The following is a 21,196-nucleotide window of genomic DNA, read 5'->3' as shown; positions in this document are numbered from 1 at the left end:
TTCAATTCAGTTCAGTTCAGTTCAATTCAGTTCAGTTCAATTCAGTTCAGTTCAATGCAGTTCAATTCAGTTCAGTTCAATTCAGTTCAGTTCAATGCAGTTCAATTCAGTTCAGTTCAATTCAGTTGGCATTTAACACTCTGTAAGTTCATCTCAAATGCTTTGATTTTCCCTGATCTTGGAGTTTTTTTTATTTTGCCACATTTTAATTTACTTATTTATTGGCTTTCCTTGTTTATTTATTTTTTTTAATTCATTTTATTGTTGTTGTTTTGTATTTATTCTTTGTTTTTGTTTTTTTAAGGTTTTTCTGCTGCTGCGTATGGAACTTTGCTCTGCTTGTTTAAAGTGCTTTACAAATAAAAGTAGATTGGACAAAGCTGACACAAAAAAACAAGTGTTCCTTGAAGGAACACGACATGTCGCTCCTGAGTTTTAGACAAAGATGAACTTGTGCTGAGAAATGACACAAGTTGTTTTGTTCAAACTTGAAACACTGTTTTACCCAATTTCTTGAGGTACTAAAAGATGTGCTGCTTTAGAATACGTGTTGTGGATGACTCTCAGCTACTACCACATCAAATATTAGTTCAGTATCTGTAAAACTGAGGTTCAGACATTTTTTTAGTTTTTAAATCAGATGTTGCTGATAGTGATAGACTCCAAAAATTAATCAGTTGTAGCTGTTCGTCCATCGATCGTTTCCTTCATGGTTTGTTAAAATGTACCCAGTGGTTCATGATATATTTTGCTAACAGGCACAAACTCACACAGACACATGCAAAAGGATTATAAAAACTCAAAATAACTGACTGTTTAGTGCAGCATGACATTTTTATTATACTTTACCTGTTTTTGTATTAATCTCTTACATTTCAGAGAAAACTGCTTTGTTTTACTTCTCTGCTAGGTGCTTTCATAAAGTAGGATTATTTTTCTAAACCTAAACATATAACTCATATAGAGTAAGTATGTGTCCCTAAAGATGTATTACATCACCAAATAGGAGAAATTTGATAGATTATTAGTAATGCAACACAATATGTAAATAAATAAAGACATAAGTTGAATATTTAATTCAACATTGAAGAAATTCAACCTTAGTTTATTCAAAGATCTTTGAAAAACTGTTAAAATACATAAAATCACATCTTCAGCAGGTATTTTACTTTGTAATATGAGACATTTGATAAGCCAAATCAGACATTTTCTAAGAATATTAAGTCAATAACACGTTAAAGGTATTTAAAAAAAGGTTGTAAGATGATTTTTATCATATCTTCGAATGGTTTTGATCATGGCAGCTGTGAGGTTTTGTGCCGTTCTGCCTGCGTAAAGGAAGCAAATGTTCTTTCTAACACCCCACATGGTGCATCAGAGCAGGTAATAATGCATGAAGCCCTTAAAGAGCGAGGACACAGAGTTTCCTGCAGATCTAACTGAGAACAGAACAGTCCGACAAGTTCCTCCTTCAGACTCTTTGACTCTGGAAGTTTTACATGTTTCACAGGAGCTCCTGCTGGATTTACTGTGAGAGAAGATCTTTAACTTGTTAAAGGAAAACTTCACTCACATTCAGTTTGTTTGTTGTGTTTGAATCCTGCTCAAAGATCTGGTAACATTAACTGAATGGATGCAAATCGCCCAGTGCTTTTCACACCAGAGTTTTAGTCTCCAGTAAGATCATCTTATGATGACAAACAGCAGAGTTGTTGTCATTGTGGTCGATTCTTGAAAATAAAGTTACGATCTTGGGATGTCACTCTCAGAGGATGTGGTGAATGACTCTCGGCTACAGTCACTAAATTTTAGCTCAGTTTCTGTAAAAAGGTCAGAAGTTGTACGGGCTTTTAACAGACTAACAAGTTTTAATGCAAACCATGAGTTCCTTACATCATTTATATATCTGGCTGTGTTTTCCTTGACAATCGTTTCAGTCTCTTTATATTCTTCTTCTTCTTTTTCTTTCAGCTTTTCTCTCCTCAGGGGTCCCCACAGCGAGTCCTCTTCCTCCATCTCACTCTGTCCTCTGCATCCTCTGTCCTCACTCCATCTACCTCCATGTCCTCTCTAACTGCATCCATATATCTCCTCTTTGTCTTCTTCCTGGCAGCTGCATTTCTAACATCTTTCTACCAGTATACCCACGGTCCCTCCTCTGGACATGTCCAAACCATCTCAGTCTGGTCTCTTTAACTTTATCTCCCAGTTGTTCAACCTGTGCTGTACCTCTGATGATCTGATTCCTAAATTTATCCATCCTTGTTACTCCCAAGGAGAACCTCAACATCTTCATTTCTGCCACTTCCAGTTCTTTTTCCTGTCTTTTTGTCCATGTCTCTGTCTCCAGATTATACAATATAGCTGGTCTCACCACTGTCTTGTAAACTTGTCCTTTGACCTTTGCTGACATCTTTTTGTCACAAATCACTCCTGAAACTTTTCTCCATCCACTCCATCCTGCCTGGACCCTTTTCTTCACGTCTTTACCACACTCCTCATTTTCCTGGACAGTGGACCCCAAGTCCTTGAAGTCCTGCACCTTTGTGACCTCTGCTCCTTGTAGCCTCACTGTTCCACCTCCTCCCTCTCATTCACACACATGTACTCAGTCTTACTACAGCTGACTTTCATTCCTCTTCTTTCAAGTGCATACCTCCACCTCTCCAAGTTATCTTCCACCTGTTCCCTGTTCTCACCACAGATCACCATGTCATCTGCAAACATCATAGTCCACGGGGATTCTTGCCTGACCTCATCTGTTAGTCATTCCATCACCAGAGCAAACAAGAAGGGGCTCAGAGCAGATCCTTGATGCACTCCCACCTCCACCTTAAAGCTATCTGTCACTCCTACAGCACATCTCACCCCTGTCCTGCTGTCCTCATACATGTCCTGTACCAGTCTAACATACTTCTCTGCCACTCCAGATTTCCTCATGCAACACCACACCTCCTCCCTCGGCACTCTCATATTTTTTCATTTTCATTTCATTTTCATTTCATTTCATTTTTTCAGATGGGAGTTAAGGGCCTTGCTCATGGGCCCAGAGTGGGGCGAATGAGGGTGGGAGCAGGTGTAGGTGCTTCACCTACCCTACCCACATTTTTGATGTTGTCGGCACCAGGGCTTGAACCGGCAATCTTCCGATCACAGGCCCACCCTCTCTAACCTCTGCGCCACCACACCACCACCTATTTGCTTTTTCTAAATCCACAAAGACACAATGGAGTTCTTTCTGACCCTCTCTGTACTTCTCCATCAACATCCTCAAAACAAAGATGGCATCTGTGGTGCTCTTTCTTGGCATGAAACCATGCTTTTTTTTAGTACTTTGTTTCAAATAAATAGTGGTTTTCCTAAGATATACCAATTACTTTTTGAGCTGTAGAGATTTATAAATTGGTGATATTAAATATCATTTGGTTCACCTAAATATCAAATTATGTAGACTTTCCATTCATAGTGTTCAAACTAATGTAAAATAAACTTTTGGACAATATGTTTTTGTGTGTGTGTGTGTGTGTGTGTGTGTGTGAGTAATAAGCATTTGCATGTGCTGCTTGTGTCCTGGTTTGTAAAGTTTATCGAATTACTCATTAAAATTTAAGTAAAATTCTTGTGCAATTAGTTTATGTCGAGGGTCAGGCTCAGCTGCAACCACACCAAGTTTTAGGTTAATACCAATTAAGGTGGACCTTTTATTGTTTGTTTTTTAAACGAATTTGGCTGTGATGGCAGTTTTGAATTGAGATGACTCCAAATGTTAACCACATTCTGATGTTTTTTTTTTCATTCCACCTTTATTTAGACATGTAAATCCCATTGAGCCTCGAGGACTCAATTTACAAGACAGACCTGATTTCAACAAAGAATGATAACAATGGACAACAGCGACAACAATAGACAGTTATAAAAATTCAAATTCAAATTCAAAAATACTTTATTAATCCCAAAGGGAAATTATTTCTAGGCGCAGCCAAAGTGTTGAGGGGATCCGTTTTGGTGGCCTTAGGATTGCATCTCTGCTTTTTGCAGATGATGTGGTCTTATTGGCTTAATCAGATCGTGATCTACAGCTTTCGCTGGAGCGGTTCGCAGCCGAATGCGATGCGGCCAGGATGAAGATCAGTTCCTCCAAATCCGAGGCCATGGTCTTGAGCCGGAAAAGGGTAGAGTGCCCTCTCCGGGTCAGGGAGGAGGTCCTACCCCAAGTGGAGGAGTTCAAGCATCTTGGGGTCTTGTTCACAAATGAGGGAAAAATGGAGCGTGAGATCGATAGGCGGATAGGTGCAGCGTCTGCAGTGAAGCAGGCGCTGTACAGGTCTGTCGTGGTGAAGAGAGAGCTGAGTCAAAAGGCGAAGCTCTCAATTTACCGATAGATCTACGTTCCCACCCTCATCTATGGTCACGAGCTTTGGGTTGTGACCGAAAGAATGAGATCTCGGATACAAGCGGCCGAAATGAGTTTTCTCCGCAGGGTGTCTGGGCTCTCCCTTAGAGACAGGGTGAGAAGCTCGATCATCCGGGAGGGACTCGGAGTAGAGCCGCTGCTTCTCCACGTCGAGAGGAGCCAGTTGAGGTGGCTTGGGCATCTGTTTAGGATGCCTTCTGGACGCCTCCCTGGTGAGGTGTTTCGGACACGTCCCACGGGAAGGAGGCCCAGGGGAAGACCCAGGACACGCTGGAGGGACTATGTTTCTCGGCTGGCCTGGGAACGCCTCGGGATTCCCCCGGAAGAGCTGGCCCAAGTGGCTGGGGAGAGGGAAGTCTGGGCATCCCTACTTAGGCTGCTACCCCCGCGACCCGACCCCGGATAAGTGGAGGAGAATGGATGGATGGATGGATGGATGGATGGATGGATGGATGGAAATTATTTGTTGTTGTAACTCGTTATCCTCATTTTGTTAAGAGATGTTATAGATACTGATGGCTGTAGGTAGGAAGAATCTCTTGTAAAGGTCCATCCCACAGTGGATCCTAAGAAATTGGCTGCAGATGCCGTCCGATTCGTCCACCCAGACTCGGCTGGCCTCTCCGTTCCCCCAGGCTGTAGGACCATCTGAATGCCGGGCAGAACTCCTCCCAGAGCGATGGCCACTCCTCCCAGCAGTCTGCCGAGCTCCTCATTGCTGCGGACATCCAACTGTAGGTGCCAAGGGATGATCCCGTCCTTCCGCTGTCATGAGCCATGTTTCCTGCTAGTTCCAGGATCTCAGTGGTCAGGCACTAGAGCACAGCTGGCAGGTAGATGAGAATGCGTCCACAAAACATAATTTTCAACTCATTTGAGATTTGGGGCTGCAGTTGAGATATTATTTGAGCTTTTGAGATGGTAATCAGCTGCTGTTGGTTGTAGAAAACTGCCTTGTTGCCATGGTTACGCATCATAACAAATGTCCAAAACTAAAACAGTTTCAGTAAAAATCCTTCCAGCTGCACAGCATCTGATACAAGAGGAAACGATAATCCAAAAAATGTGATTTGCATCCAGAAAAAGAGGAATTAATGTTTCCAAAAGCAAAATCTCAGAATGAAAGTAACAGAGCTGCTCCAACATGCAGCCACCTTGAGCGGCGCAATTCTAGAAAAAGGCATACAGAATATTATTTTTTTATTTTTTTACAAATAAGATGGCAAAAACATAACAAAAACAGCTAGATTATAAGGTGGATGTAAAAAACTAAAAACAGGAACATGTCTGCATTGGTCCTTGCCAGGAGTCCAACAGATTCTTAAAGCCACTTAGAGAGGTCAAGGTCGAGAGTTTCAGATCATTTTGCAAGATATTCCAGGAAACAGGAGTCCAGGAGAAGGCCCTTTTGCCAAGTTCAATCTGCACTGAGGGAACACTACAGACTGAACTTGGCAAAAGGGCCTTCTCCTACTCCTACTATTTTATATCATTCATGAAATATTGTGCTAAAAAAAACAGACACAAATATACAGACTTGGACAAAACTTGCCTTTTGTTTTTCTTTTTTTTTTTGGGATAAAGAGAGTAAGACGCATAATGATGTTCTTTACACGTCATGTTAAAAACAATGCTGTTTATAGTTGTATATAAAGATGAGCCTCTGCTGTGTTCTCTGATGTTTACTATGTGAACGTTAAATTATTTAACAAGCTTCAACTATTACAAATGAACACTGAGGGGCGCTGTGTCATTCTCAACAGCAATGAAACTTTATTTTGAAAAACCAAAACCGGATATGTGACCGTTCGATCCGGCTTCTGAACATAGATCGTATAGTAGGAGGATCACTCTGTATCAAGCTTGCGTCTTGTAACAAAAAAGGAGGTAAAAGTTATTAAAATCAACGCTTTTCCATAATATTAATAGTATTCTTATGAAAGCAGCATTTTATACGTGTTATCTTTAATGTGTTCAGTTTAAACAAATATTTAATGTTCAGGATCGAGAGCTGGAATTTCCGTCAGAGTGAGCGCTCTTCTTTTGAAATGACGCTCTCCTCCAGGCGGTTTGATGGAAGATCCGTTCATTGAACGTAGTCAGTGAAGGCAGGGACAGATGTTGGGCATGACGAGATAACACCGGGATGAAGTGAGCGGGTTCGGTCCAATGGTGGAAGCTAGCATGTGGTTGACCGTGAATATTAGCGTCGGTGTGTCAACAGGGTCATTTACCCCCGGGACTCTTTGATGCCCCGAGGTAAACTCGACGCTGCGAGGTTTTTTATTTATTAAATATATATGACAACTACCAAGTTTATCAATTTAATATAAAAAAATTATGACCCAAAAGGACAGAAGTTAGCATCTTTTCCGTTGTTTGTAATGTTTTATAAGCCAGCAGCAGATGGCCGCGTTTTGTCGCCCCCTGGTGGTGACATTTTACCCGACAGGTCAAACGGGCCGCTCACGTTACATTTCTCTGGAAACGGTCACTTCACGGTCTTTAACAGTAGAAATACTCTGGTAGTTTAGCTGGACTGGAAGAAAACTGCCTTTTTAGTCTTTGCTATAATCCCACAACCTTATGTTAGAAAAATGTGTTGTAAAATTACATTTAAATAATTATTTTCCTTCGGAAAGACAGAATGATAAGTAAATTATTTTGAATTTGAAATATACAAATACTAGTTTTTTACTACTCATATGTAAGTTTTACAGATACCAGCAGCTGCACTTCTTTTTGCATTTGATCCGCACATGTTCCCTCTGATAACTCTGTTAAACAAACATACTATTTGCACGGTTTTAACAAAAATGTGTCCTTTTTTTGTTTTTACAAGGTTGCTGAGAGAAGAAGAGGCCCTATCTGACCAACATGGCTCCACACCCGGTGGTGCAGGCCATCATCGATCTTTCTGCAGGAGCTATAGGTAACGCATATCCTAAAGTCTGCAGACAGGTGTTTACATAACTTGCAAAGGAGTTGCTAAACTGACTTATTGTTTTCAGCATTAACAATAAAGAGAAACTGGATTAAGGTAATTACGAAGCCGTAGAACTGTTTAGTCTGACGTAGCGGGTCATTTTGATGACTCTTGTCTTTTTCCGGCTCGTTTCTCTTCGTTTGTGTTTATTCTGCAACAGTTTGCAAAGCTCCCCGATGCCTATCTCGCCCTCAGGACACGCGTAGTTTGCTTCCCTGTAGCTTTTTACAACATTTGAGCTTTGCCTGCCTCCATTGATTTCTGTTGGTGACTTTAGGGGGAGCTGCATGTGTCTTCAGCGGGCAGCCTCTGGACACAGCCAAGGTGAAGATGCAGACCTTCCCCACGCTGTACCGAGGTTTCATCCACTGCCTCGTGTCCACGTACAAACAAGTAGGCGTGCATGGTCTCTACCAGGGCACCACGCCGGCGCTGATGGCCAACATCGCAGAGAACTCGGTACTCTTTATGAGCTACGGCTTCTGCCAGCAGGTCATCCGCTTTGCAGCTGGACTGCACAAAGAGGCCGTGCTGAGGTAACCAGGCGCTCCTCCTGATTTACGTGAAACACGTCTTTGAGTGTTGAAGGCTGATTCTCCGCTCCTCTGTGTCAGTGACGTGCAGAAAGCCTGCGCCGGATCAGTTGCGTCGATCTTCTCCTCTCTGGTGCTCTGCCCCACCGAGCTTGTGAAGTGTCGACTGCAAGCCATGCATGAAATGGAGGCATCGGGCAAGATCGCCAAAAGTCAGAAGTGAGTGAAGCTTGATTTCATCGCCTGCTGCTCGTTTGTTTGTCCGTCTGTCTGTTGACAAACATTCTCATAAACTGGATGGATTATAATGAAACTCTGAGAAGGGACGTAAACAAACATCTACAGCTGATTACCTTTTAGTGATTACACATACTCTGAGTGCTAAATAATTGCACAAGTTCAGTTTAGCGTTTAGTTAAGTAGTTTAGTATGAAAGGTGATGAGTGATTCCTTCAAGGAAGGCTAGTTTCATTAGCTTCATGGGTTTTGGACCGTATCGGTTGGTTCTGCTTTGATATGATGGTTGCATGTGGTCTTATATCTTATGGAACAAGACAACACACAAAATATCTTATTATGGAGAAAAATACTTTGTTCAGACCGTCAACTCCATTCTATTTGTTGTCTGGTACAGATTAGAAAGTACCATATTTTTCGCCGTATAAGTTGCGTTTTTTGCATAATTTTCACACCCTGCGACTTATAGGTGACGTATTTTTGGATTTTTCCCATATTTATAAACCAATTTTTGACTGAGATATGACCGTTTCCATTCATTGACTGAAAAAATTGAACACTACCATTTTCAGCCACTAGATGGCAGCAGAGTACTAGAAGCAGTAAGGCATGCCGTTGTATCATGTAATAGGTAAACGAGGCTATAATGACAAATTCAAAGTTCAAGACAAAAACAACTGGACTTTATTTATTATACTTTATTGTTTTTTTCTTGAACTTTTTTGAATTTACCATGTCCAGGATGACTGAGAATCTTCACCAGCTGTTAATGCCTTTGCACCCCCACCTTCGTTCTGCTCACTGCTTGGAGCAAGTCAAACCAGCCGCACCGCCCAGGCAAAATGCAGCTAATTTGACCAGTAAAGTGCATTTATTATGCAAAAATTCAACTGAGACACACCTTTGCTATAATTTTGAGCAAACAAATAATTGTTTTAGGCGGTTAACTTGTTCAATTTCAAAGAAATGAACAGCGGCTCGTCCCTCTGTGCATGCCCACTTACGCGAATCAGCTTTTGAAATGCAGCTGATTTGACCGTCAAAGTGCACTTATTAAGCAAAAGTTAGACTGAGACACACCTTTACTTTAATTTCAAGCAAACAAACAATTGTTTTTAAGTGTTAATCTTGTTAAATTATTGTTAAAATCCTCCCGTGCATGCTCCCGCGGCCAACGTATACGGCGAAGCGACATATTTATGGATTTATCCACTTTATTAGACAAATATGTACTGATGCGACTTATAGGGTGGTGAGACGTGTACGGCGGAAAATACGGCACTCGTTAACTGAAAATGGCAGTGGCTTTAATGTTAGGGCTGTCTCTTGCTGCACATGTGAAGCGTGTAAATATACACCACAAAGTACTCTGAGTGTGTGAAAGAGTGAGAAATGGACTGTAAAGCACTTCACAGAACCTGGATGTGGTTCAAATGGCTCTAAAGGTGTAAAATAATGAGATATTTGTTCGTTTTTTGTTCAGACATTTTTAAAGTTTACGGTTGCATAAGAAATGATCACTTGCTGTTCATTTAGAAAAGCAAGAAGAAAACCGGAAGCACGCGGAAAGAGGTTAAGGATGGAAGAGTTGAACAGTTTCTAAAACTTTACAGCATCATTAGTGACGGATGACGGAGTCCGAGTCGTGTATGGAATAAGTTTTTATTCACCTGTTTGTTCCCAAATCTGCCAAAACGGTTGATTCCTCTTTGAGCCTTTAGGTGGTGCTGCACGGTAAAATATGTATATATTTTTTTTGGGGGGGGTTGCAGGTTAGAAAACTTCCCAGCTTTTAATAAAGCGAGTTTTTAAAGCAACTACCAGAGAAGAAGGTCATGCAGTCGTGGTTTTTGTCACACATTTAAACTTTATTAACTTTGATTTTAAACAATTCTCACGAGATTTACACTGATCTGGTTTCCGGTTTGTGCTTTTGAGCAGATTAACCTGACGTATTTATTTATTTGCTCTGTGTCTGAAGCACCGTGTGGTCGGTGGTGAGATCCATCATGAGGAACCAGGGCCCGCTGGGGTTCTTCCAGGGCCTGATCCCGACCATCGCCAGAGAGGTGCCGGGTTACTTCTGCTTCTTCGGCGCCTACGAGCTCTGGCGCACGGCGTTCGCTGATTACATGCAATGTGACAAAGACGACATAGGTACGGGACAAGACTTCTCCAATTTATTCTTTTCAAAGACTAACGTAGCCTCAACGAAGTGAGGTGTTAATGTGAAAAATAACCAGAATTGATGATTTAAGATTAGCTCTTGTATCGTCCTTTAACTTCATGGACATTCATGTTCCTCAAATCATCTTATTTAACTGATTAAAAACACTTTTTTTTTTTTTTTTTATGTATTTTTGTTCCCACAAAAAACAAGTCTGTCTTTTAGAGCTGTCTCAGCCTGAAATAGACATTTTAACTCTTTAAGGGTCTTTTGTTTGAAAATAACTCCACATTTTAATATATATATTTTAAAAAATCACTATAAATAATTATTTCACGACAATATTTGGAGAGGAAAAAATAACATTTTCCTCCGTTAGTACACCCAAAATAATTGTTTGCAGATTGAAAAATTATTCCAGTTCGGAGTTTTGTGACGACCCTCCAGAACATCTGAGGCCTCGTTTCTGGTCAAACTTACTCCTGGTCTTTGAATGTGGACGTGTTTTTTTTCTCTAATCATTTTTTTATTTTTTTCCAAATTATTATTTTATTTTATTTTTTTTTTTTTTAGAAAGAAAGAAAGTGCTATATGTTGTCATCGTATGTTCCCATACAACGATTCTCTGTATTTAACCCATCACATGTGAGATACTCCCAGGTGGAGCAGTGGGCAGCTATGTAGGCACCCGGGGAGCAGTTAGGGATTAGGTGTCATGCTCAAGGACACCAAGACATGTGGGCATGGCGGGGAGTTGAACCTGCGACTTTCTGGTCCCAAGTCGGGTGCCCTACCTCTACACCATCTCGGCTTGGAACCTTCCCGGGTGGAGTTTGCATGTTCTCTCTGTGCATGCGTGAGTTTTCTCCAGGTATCCCAGTTTCCTCCCACAGGCCAAAAACATGCATGTTGTCTGATTGGTAACTCTAAATTGTCTCTAGGTGTGAGTGAGATTTAATGGTTGTTTGTCTCTGTGTCCCTGTGATGGACTGGAGTCCTGTCCAGGGTGTCCCCCGCCTTTCTCATAGTGATAGCTGGGTATGGGCACCAGTGACCCCCCCCCCCCCCCCCCAACCCAGAAAGGAAGAATCTTGTACTGACCCAGATCTATGAGGGAGCTGCAGGAGGCGCTAATGACGTCCCGCGTTGGGGTAAACCAGCAGCAGTCAGCCGCGGAGCGTCTCATGCTGCAGCCTGCATGCATGTCAAACAGCTTTTTAGTACCAAATGTTTACTTGTGCACATTACAAGTGAGTTTGTGCTATTTACACCCAAACAAACTATTTTCTCCGACGCGGTGACAGACGGCAGCTCTGGATTTGGAAAGGCGTCCCTCTTCTGGACTGAGCTGAACTCCAGCTCTTCAGATTTTCTAATCAGAGGCTCTCGAATATAAACGCGGAGCACCAGCTTATATAAAAATACAAAGTGTAGTTATCAAAGTGAAAAAAAAGCAAACGCTTTGTTTTCTGATAGGAAATATGGGATTAAAAAGTTGTATTTTAATTTGGCCCATTTCCCCCTCAGGAATGAGGAGCGTCTGGTTATGAGGGTATTTGAAAATATTTTTAGACTTTGTCAGAAAAAAATCACATTACTTGAATAAATAAAACACGGAAATAAACGTGTGGCAGGTTTTTCTCCCCAGAAGACGATACAAGAGTTAAATGTCTTTTATTGTTGAAGGTGTCGCTCCGACCGTCTTCAGCGGCGGTTTCGGCGGGGCGTGCCTCTGGCTGGTGGTCTACCCTATGGACTGCGTTAAATCCCGGATCCAGGTCATGTCTATGACGGGCAAACAGGCGGGCTTCTGCAGAACCTTCATGACCATCGCTCACACTGAAGGTAAGGAGCAGGAAGAAGGAAAGTAACCCCAGATTTCTCAAGATTATAATCCCGTTTTCCTGTGTGCAGGCGTGAGGGCGCTCTACTCGGGCCTCACCCCCACCATGGTGCGCACCTTCCCGGCTAACGGCGCTCTGTTCCTGGGTTACGAGGCCAGCCGGAAGCTCATGATGAAGCAGTTCGACGGCTGAGCTCAGCGCGTCGATCCAAACCCAGACGGTTCCTAAAACTGCCACACTCCCCCCACGAGCAGAATCTGACTCGAGCGCGTTTACATTTATCTGTCGAGTTTTAATTAGAGCTGTTCTGTTTCATCAACGTATGTGAGTTGAGTATTAAAACGAGCAGCTGCTGTCGGCACGCCCGTGTTTTTTATTTCTACCTCAGAGTCTCATCCGCTCTCATTGGCTCGTTTTAAGCAAACAAAATAAACTTTTTTATATATTAAGATAAAAAATGAGCAGTTGAAGTGCCACACTACATGCAAGCTGCCAAAGATTTGGTGTGACGGCCATGTTTTCATTCTGCTCCACATGAAGCTCATCATTTTATCAGTGTTCAAACAGAAGAACTGTTTGCCGACAAGTGTTCACCCTCCTGCTGCCCTTGGCTCAGAAGCACCCGGCAGGCCTCGGTCTTAACGCAGAGGGAGGTTCGAGATAGGTTTTAAACTTTTAAACTCAAGGTGCAGTTCTGTATTTCTCTGCTTTATTAGTTTTAGTTTTTGGGACCCAACTTTTTGCCTTTTGAATCACATTTTTAACATGTTTCCAAATCGGTTGTTACATTTTGTGCCACCTGAACGTTTGAGCAGCTTTTATTCAATGTTTATGACTTTTAAAAACTCTTAACACTTGTGTTGCTTAAGTTATTTGGATTCGAGTTGTTGTTGTTGTTTTTTTCTTTTCTAGGAAGTAATTACAATTTGAACTAACATAAATTGCAAATTAGTTATTTTAACATTTCTAGTCGTAGGAGCTGCAGTAACGATCCCAATAAAGATCTTAACAAATCTTTTATTTCTCTGCGTTTTATTCTAGGTGGTTGGAGTTTATGATGCATAAAATAAAATAAAACGTTTTCTGACATGATCACACCTTGTAATTCTAAATAAAACAATTTTACATCGTGCCTAGTTTAAAGTTTTATAGCATTCAAGAGAGTTTCCTTAACAGTCTAATTAATTCACCTTTATTTGATCAGGCAAATCCCAGTGACGTCACAGATCTTTTGGAGGCCAGAAAGCAGCCTAACGTATGTTTTTGGTCTGTGGGAGGAAACCAGAGTACCTAGAAGAAAAAACCCATGAAAGCACGAGAAGAACATGCAAACCACACAGAAAGACTCCAGGGATTGAACCCAGGACCTTCTTGCTGTGAGGCAACAGTGCTAACCACTGAGCCCATTGGATCCAGTAGCACATGTGCAGACACTCAGATCCTCTCCGACCCTCTGCTCCGTGTCGATTTGTTCCTCCAACATTATCTTTTGAAAACTCACCGCACCAGAAACTTGCGTATTGGCAGCGTGTGTTGAAGTTGTTCATGAAAGTTTTTACAGCGGCAGTAACAAAAACTGGACCCGAGACTTTGTCAACACTGACAAATACTCAGGAGTCCCAGAGGCTGTGGAAGCCTCTTACCTCACTGTTACACCAGGTTTTTGCAGACATGTTCCTTAACTTGCATGTGTGTGTGTAACTAAATATGAACATCTAATCTAATAAGGAAAAATAGGGTAAAGATTTAACCAAATGTACGCAATGCAGAGATGTAAAACCAGATTCACAAACCATTCTTACAAATACGAGACAGATTTATTCAACTAAATCATTTAAACTATATTCTCCCAACAACTCATCTGCTCTACCCAAACCAGTCTCCAGATGTTTTAGATTTAATGAAGATGGAGCAGATTTATATCATGTGAGCTGGGACTGAAATAAAATGAAGGGTTGGGGCTCAATGTTCCTACAGCTGGGTCAGTTATTCCAGAAACAAACCAAGAGTGACCCAAGTGTTGCTTTGCTGGACAAAGAAATATGATCTGATTTAAACCATCAACGGAAGCTCTTCTTGCCACGGCAGCAGCTTAAAAAGCATTCTGATGTTCCAGAAAAACCCAGAACCCTCGACACAGCACCACTGGTGGAACGAGTGCATCAGAAAAACTGTCATCAGCAAACCAGAGTTTTTCTTCATCTGTCATAACATAAAAAGTAAAAGTATATCAGATATGAAAGTTTTTTTTTATTTAGACATATGAAATGAATATAGTAGATATATTTTTCTACAAGACCAGTTATTTTTCTTTTATTGGGCATTTGTAAGAAGGCGAGTTTGGACTTTAACCATTAAAATGAAACAATAAAAATAAAGAACACAATCCGTATGGTCAAGCATGGAGGTGGAGATAGTATGCTTTGGGCCTGTTTTATTATCATTATTAGTTATGCTAAGGTTGCTGTCATGGCAACAAGATGAGAGAGACAAGAAGACCCAGCCTGTTTTTTTTTTATATATATATATATATTTTTTTAATATATCAATTTACAAAACTATTTCCAGCAGAACATCTCAGAAATGAGACGGAGCCAAGCGGCAGAATCTGACCCAGATTGTCAAACAACGTCTTTTAAGCAGCGAGGAAGAATTGTGCAGATAGAAACCAAACATGATGATCCTGTAACTCCTAACGAGGGCGTCTCATCTCCGAGATCTCACGATGAATCTTCTTCCTGTAACAGCAGGAAGACCTCGTGCAGACAGTGATGTTCTTCACACAGTCGAGGGTTTTTGCCTCTTCTCGTTTTCTGAAGTTTTTATTTTTATGAAACAAATAACAAACAAGCTGTCAACTACCTTACTTTGTGTTCACATCATCAGTTTATTTAGCAGTTTTTATTCAATTATTGATAGGAAATACAGATACTTTGGATATTTCGTGATTTGTTTTGCTTACAATTTAAATATAAACTGGTTATAATAATGATGTTATCAGTGACTGTCTTGAATTTGCTCTTTTTTGCCTTTTTAGAAAAAAAATTCTCACTTTTTATTCAGTTTTTAATTCTGCATATCAAAAATAAAAGATATTCAGCATATACAAGAGTAAACCACAAACTAAATTAAGTTATTCCCATAAATGGGACTGGTCATACTGGGTTTAAGGATCAAAATCACTCTGAATTTACAGAACTGAAAAACATGATCAGCTTGTCACATTTTAAATAAGCTGCCTTGAATTTTTGACCAATCATCTGAAAAACTGATCAAAGTGACCTAAAACGAACATAAGATGAACGTGATGATCCTGTAACTCCTAACGAGGACGTCTTATCTATAAGATGGCACTCGAATTTCAAATTTAAATGTTAATTCTGCTCATGAACATAATTTGGGCTTCTTGAAATAAACATTGCACAGGAAAATAATTATATCTTCTAATATACTGTCTGTACGCTACAAAACAAAACTGTTGCAGCTTTTCTGCTTCATGCTTGTTTTTAAGGTTTAATAAATCAGCTTAATTTATTTTATTTTTTTTTACATAAACCTCTGTAGAAAGGTCATAAACAGTATCTTACCTGTTGCGGATAACTCTTCGAACATCCTCAGTTTGGAAAATTGTTTAAAGAGTTTAAAAATAACCTGATTGAGGAGCTTATGGCTGGTCCACCATTACCAAACTTCAGCCTCAAAATTGTCACTTCAGTTCATATAAATGGCATTTAATGCTGTTGTCTTTTCACAATACATGCTTATTTATGTGGAATAATTATGAAATGTATATAGTCTGTAAGTATTTATAAAAATAAATAAAATATTTGTGGTTAAAGTTGTTTGAAGACAGCAACAAACCACTCTGGTGTTTTTCCCTGCTCAGACTAGCCTTTAGCTCATCAATCCAATCAGAATAAAACTATTTCTCAAAACCAAGGCTGTCTGCAACAGGTAAGATGCTCATGGTTCATACTTTTTTTTTAAACTGCCTCACTTCCAAAAAGTTTGAACTACTGATTTAAGATCGATGCAATTTATTAGTTAAAATAATTGTACAAAATACTGCTTGTATTTAAGATTTTGGTGTTGATTAGAGCAGGGTGTAAAAAAAACAACACACAAATTGTGTAAAAAACAAACAAACACAATGGAAAAAATATATAAGGAAACATTTCATGCAGCTTGGAGGCCTTTCTTTATGATCCCAACAGCTGCAGAAAGAAATACAGAAACAGAATTATTTTTAGAGATGTAAATCATTTGAGAACCATGTTGGCTTAAATACCTGGTTTTATTTAAATGACAGTCGGTCTCTTGTTGCAGGTTCCACAGAGGCAGCCGAAGAGCCCGTTGATCACCTGAGCTGCACAGAGGATCAGCTGAAGGCAGCTGGTCGCCAGCAGCGTGCCGAACAGCCCCACGTGGAACTGGACGATGTCTTTAGGCTCCGTGCAAAAGCCCCACATTGAATTATCAGTCAGGTAATTGTTTTCCCTGAGGAGAAGAAAAAAAACAGCAAAAAGCTTTACGAATCACCAGAAGTTTAGAAACTCACCAAGAACAACTTCCCGCGCATCACCTGTCTTTAAAAGGCGTTGTCCAGATCAACAAAATCTTACAGAGGGGCCCGTTCTGCAGACCGAGCACGGCCACGACGAAGCTGTACAGAGCGCCGAGCACGCCCACAGCAGCAAAGGCAATGGACAGGAACATCTGTGAGGATCCAGGAACAGTCAGAGATCAGAAACATCTCTGTGGCAGTTCTTAAACAGATCCAAACAGAACAGTGGGGCTATTAAAAAGACAATTACTTCAGCTATAAAAAGGAGACCGTAAAAATACTGTAGGCTGTGTAGTTTCTAAGTATACATTTTTTAAATTAATGACATGGACTATGGGGTGCAGTTTGTAAAGTTGCACAGTCAGAAATTAACGTCAGTGTTTTGGTTTATTTAGCTTTTAATAAGAAAAAAATTAGTTTTTTTTTTCAAAGTCATATTTTCACCATGTTATTCATGCGTTTACAAATATCATAATTCCCAACTAAATGTTTAATTTAAAAGATAAACATTTAGTTTACAAACTAATTATTAACTTGCAAGTTAAATATTTAGTTAGTAAAATAAATAAATATTTTATTTATACCTAAATATTTAGTTTACTAACTAAACATTTAATTTATACCTACATATTTAGTTTGTAAACTAAATATTTATCTTGTAAATTAAATATTCAATTGGGAACTATGACATTTATAAATGTATGAATATGGCAAAAATATGACTTTGAAAAAAAAACCTATTTTTTCTTATTAAAAGCTAAATAAACCAAAATACTGATGTTAATTGTTGACTGTGCAACTTTACAAACGGCACCCCATAACGGACATCATTTTATTTATGCTGCAATGCATTGTGGGTAAATGATGTAGAAAGATTGCTTCTGTGCGAGCTCCATTCAGCTTGTTAATGTTGGACATTTGGACATTGTTCAGCCCTTTTATCTGAACCAGAGCACGTTGACAGAGAGGAGAATGGAGAGATGATTCAGGTATCGCATTAACCCTGAAGCTAATTAGCAAAGAAATACATTAAAAAAAATAGAAAAGTTACATTAGCTCCAGAGCTAAAATTTATTATGCTAGCTGTAGCTCCAGAGCTCAATCTGTATATGGTGTTAGTGTCAGTGTTTATGTGTGTGTGTCATTAGATCCAGAGGTAAAAAAAAAAAAAAAGATATATATATATATATATATATATATATATATATATATGTGTGTGTGTGTGTGTGTGTGTGTGTGTGTGTGTGTGTGTGTGGCGTTAACTTCACAAGTTGATCACATTTGGTCGTTTTGACCCATATATTGTGCATAAGGATCAATATAATAACAATATAACACTTTATTGTCATATCTTGCATCCTTTTATCTTTGCCTCCTTGTGTAGTCTCCACTACAACCCATGTAAGTCATCGCCCCAAAAATGTTCTAATGTTACGTATTTGTGAGTGGTAAAAGTATGTGAACCTGTGCAGTCAGTATCTGGTGTGACCCCCCCCCCCCCCCCCATGCAACAATAACTGCACCAACACTTCTGGTAGCTGTTGATCAGTCTTGCACACCGGCTTGGAGGAATTTTAGTCTATTCCTCCGTACAGAACAGCTTCAACCCTGGATGCTGGTGGTTTCCTCACATTAACTGCTGCTTCAGGTTCTTCCACAACATCTGGATTGGATTAAAGTCAGGACTTGGACATGGCCATTCCAAGACATGAACTTTATTCTTCTTAACCGTTCTTTGGTAGAACCACTTGTGTTCTTATTAGTGTCATTGTCTTGCTGCGTGACCCACCTTATCTTGAGATTCAGTTCATGGACAGGTGTCCTGACATTTTCCTTTCAAATGCTCTGATATTCAGAATTCATTGTTCCGTCAATGACGGCAAGACATCCTGGTCCAGATGCTTCAAAACAGACCCAAACCATGAAACTACCACACCATGTTTCACAGATGGGATAAGGTTCTTTCCTTTTTCCAAACAAAACTCTTTTCATTTAAACAAAAAGTTATATTTTGGTCTCATCTGTCAACAAAACATTCTTCCAACAGTCTTCTGGCTTGTCCACGTGATCTTCATCAAACTGCAGACGAGCAGCCATGTTCTTTTTGGAGAGCAGTGAATTTCTCCTTCAACCCTGCCATGCACACCATTGTTGTTCAGTGTTCTCCTGATGGTGGACTCATGAGCATTAACATCAGTCAGTGTGAGAGAGGCCTTCAATTGCTTGCAATAATAATAATAATTAAAATAATAATACATTTTATATGTATAGCACTTTTGTAAATACTCAATGATAGTTACTCTGGGCTTCTTTGTGACCTCGCCGACTATTCCACTCCTTGCTCTTGGAGTGATCTTTGTTGGTCCATCACTCCTGGGGAGGGTAACAATGGTCTTGAATTGCCTCCATTTAAACACAATCTGTCTGACTCTAGATTGGTGGAGTCCGAACTCTTTACAGATGTTTTGTGACCTTTTCCAGCCTGATGAGCATCAACAACTCTTTCTGAGCTCTTCAGAAATCTCCTTTGTTCCTGCCATGATCCACTTCCACAAACATGTTGTGAAGAGCAGACTTTGATAGATCCTGTTCTTTAAATCAAACGGGGTGTCCACTCACACCTGATCATCATCCCATTGATTGAAAACACCTGACTCTAATTTCACCTTCAAATTAACTGATAATCCTACAGGTTCACGTACTTTTACCACTCAGAAATATGTAATATTGGATAATTTTCCTCAATAAATAAATGACCAAGTATAATATTTTTGACTCATTTGTTTAACTGGGTTCATTTATCTACTTTTAGGACTTGTGTGAAAATCTGATGATGTTTTAGATCATATTGATGTAAAAATATAGAAACGTATAAAGGCTTCACAAACTTTCACACACCACTGTAACACAGCTGTCTGTGTGGAGCAGAGAGCTGCTATCTAGAGCGCTCGGAGGAGCAGATAGTGGGGGTTAATGCCTTGCTCAAGGGCCCAGAGTGGGAGAAATGAGGGTGGAGACAGGTGTGGGTGTTTCACCTTTTCCACCCACATTTTGATGTTGTCGGTCCGAGGAGTCGAACCAATCCCTTTAAACAGCTCTAAACTTTTCAGAAAGGGTTTAGCGAAGAATTTAGGAGGGAACAGTTCCTCGTCGGTCCTGTTTTGACTTGTTTCACTCCTCCAGGTTTTCTCACAGTACTTGTTTCATGACACACACAGCGTAAATAAACTTTACTCAGGTGGAAACTAAACGAGTGCTTTCTAAACAGAAACTTGTCCAGATGACACGATTTAACCTTTTTTGTGATGAAGAGAAGTCGCACTCAGAAATGATTCATGAACGCTTCAAAGCTATAGGAATCCAATTATGTAAAAGGCGTAAACTTTTAGATTTTCATCTTTAAATGAAATTAGGATGCACTTAAAAAATTATCAGGTAATGAAAGTTGTGTAATAATTTATTATTTTACCACCTGCTTAAAAGTCACAGTGAACTAAAGTGAGCTGAATTTTCTTTTCCAATAATTATTTACATCTAACAAGAAATTTAATTTTTAGGTCTTGTTTTCATTTCATTTGCAGTGGTTGGATTAATTATTCCCCTACATTGAGCTTGGAGAGAGTCTGCATGCAGTAAACACAATCTTGTGCGTTCTTTAGAGTTAATGATTTATATTGAACCCAGCCCTCAGCAAGTGAGGCCGACTCACCCCACAGCGGTTTCCACAGCAGCCTTGTTTTCCTGTCAGGTGAATGTGAAGAGCAGGAATCAACACCTGCAGCGAGACACTTGCTTTCAAAAACAAGTTCTGCACGAAATGCATCTCAAAACACAAAAAGGATCAAAAGTGACCACACTGGTTAACCTTTAAACCTTGGTACGAAGCCAACACAGTTTTAAATCCATATTTTAAACTGTTAAAGATAAGAAAGGACGGCTCACCATTACACCCCCTCCAATGAGACCCCCCATGTATTTCACCTCCTCCGTAATGTGTCCATCTTTGGCGTATTTAACCTCTCCGCCAGGAAAGAACAGCACGATGTTGCAGATGATGGATATGATCGCCAGCGGGTACAAAGTTACAGCAATGCAGAGGGAACATTTCCCAGTACACATGTTGACCAGCTGCTGTGGGGGGAAACAAAACCCAGAGAAGTTTCTGTCCTCTGAGAGAGACTCGTCTCAATCTGGATGAACTGATTTCAGAGTCGATACAGTTTAGCTTTGGGAGGTGGAGCGTCCCTCAGATAAGAACGACAAATAGACTCTGGGACAGGAAGTGACTCATCCCCTGCAGTCATAGTGACACACAACGCTTGTTTTGTTGTGTTACTTAAGGCAAAGAAGGTTGCCTTAGTGGTTAAGAATGTGACTGCAGTCAGAGAGTCAGGCGTGTTTTCTCTCTCTCTTTGGACATTCTTCTTCTTTCAGTAGTTTTCTTCTTAAGG

At 40.1% G+C, this 21,196-nt stretch overlaps 2 protein-coding genes across 2 annotated transcripts; one reads left to right on the top strand and one right to left on the bottom strand.

Annotated features, from left to right (window-relative positions):
* Positions 1–7,282: 7,282 nt before the first annotated feature.
* On the top strand, positions 7,283–12,424 carry slc25a15b (solute carrier family 25 member 15b). The gene is made up of 6 exons (XM_037687536.1): positions 7,283–7,346; positions 7,678–7,936; positions 8,015–8,152; positions 10,152–10,327; positions 12,024–12,182; positions 12,252–12,424. Exons 1-6 carry the CDS (start codon positions 7,292–7,294, stop codon positions 12,371–12,373), a joined length of 909 nt encoding a protein of 302 aa, XP_037543464.1. The 5' UTR covers positions 7,283–7,291; the 3' UTR covers positions 12,374–12,424.
* A 2,475-nt stretch (positions 12,425–14,899) lies between these two features.
* tm4sf21a (transmembrane 4 L six family member 21a) lies at positions 14,900–20,949 on the bottom strand. The gene is made up of 5 exons (XM_037687535.1): positions 20,688–20,949; positions 20,455–20,520; positions 16,764–16,897; positions 16,470–16,678; positions 14,900–16,395 (listed from the first exon to the last, which is right to left on the bottom strand). The coding sequence occupies exons 1-4, from the start codon at positions 20,862–20,864 to the stop codon at positions 16,480–16,482; spliced, it is 576 nt and encodes a 191-aa protein (XP_037543463.1). The 5' UTR covers positions 20,865–20,949; the 3' UTR covers positions 14,900–16,395; positions 16,470–16,479.
* Positions 20,950–21,196: the final 247 nt, after the last annotated feature.

This window comes from Nematolebias whitei, chromosome 14, assembly GCF_014905685.2.
Source record: "Nematolebias whitei isolate Nwh7 chromosome 14, NemWhi1, whole genome shotgun sequence".
NCBI classification, from domain to species: domain Eukaryota; kingdom Metazoa; phylum Chordata; class Actinopteri; order Cyprinodontiformes; family Rivulidae; genus Nematolebias; species Nematolebias whitei.
The sequence above is the reverse complement of the archived record's forward strand: the minus strand, read 5'-3'. Positions and strand labels throughout refer to the sequence as shown.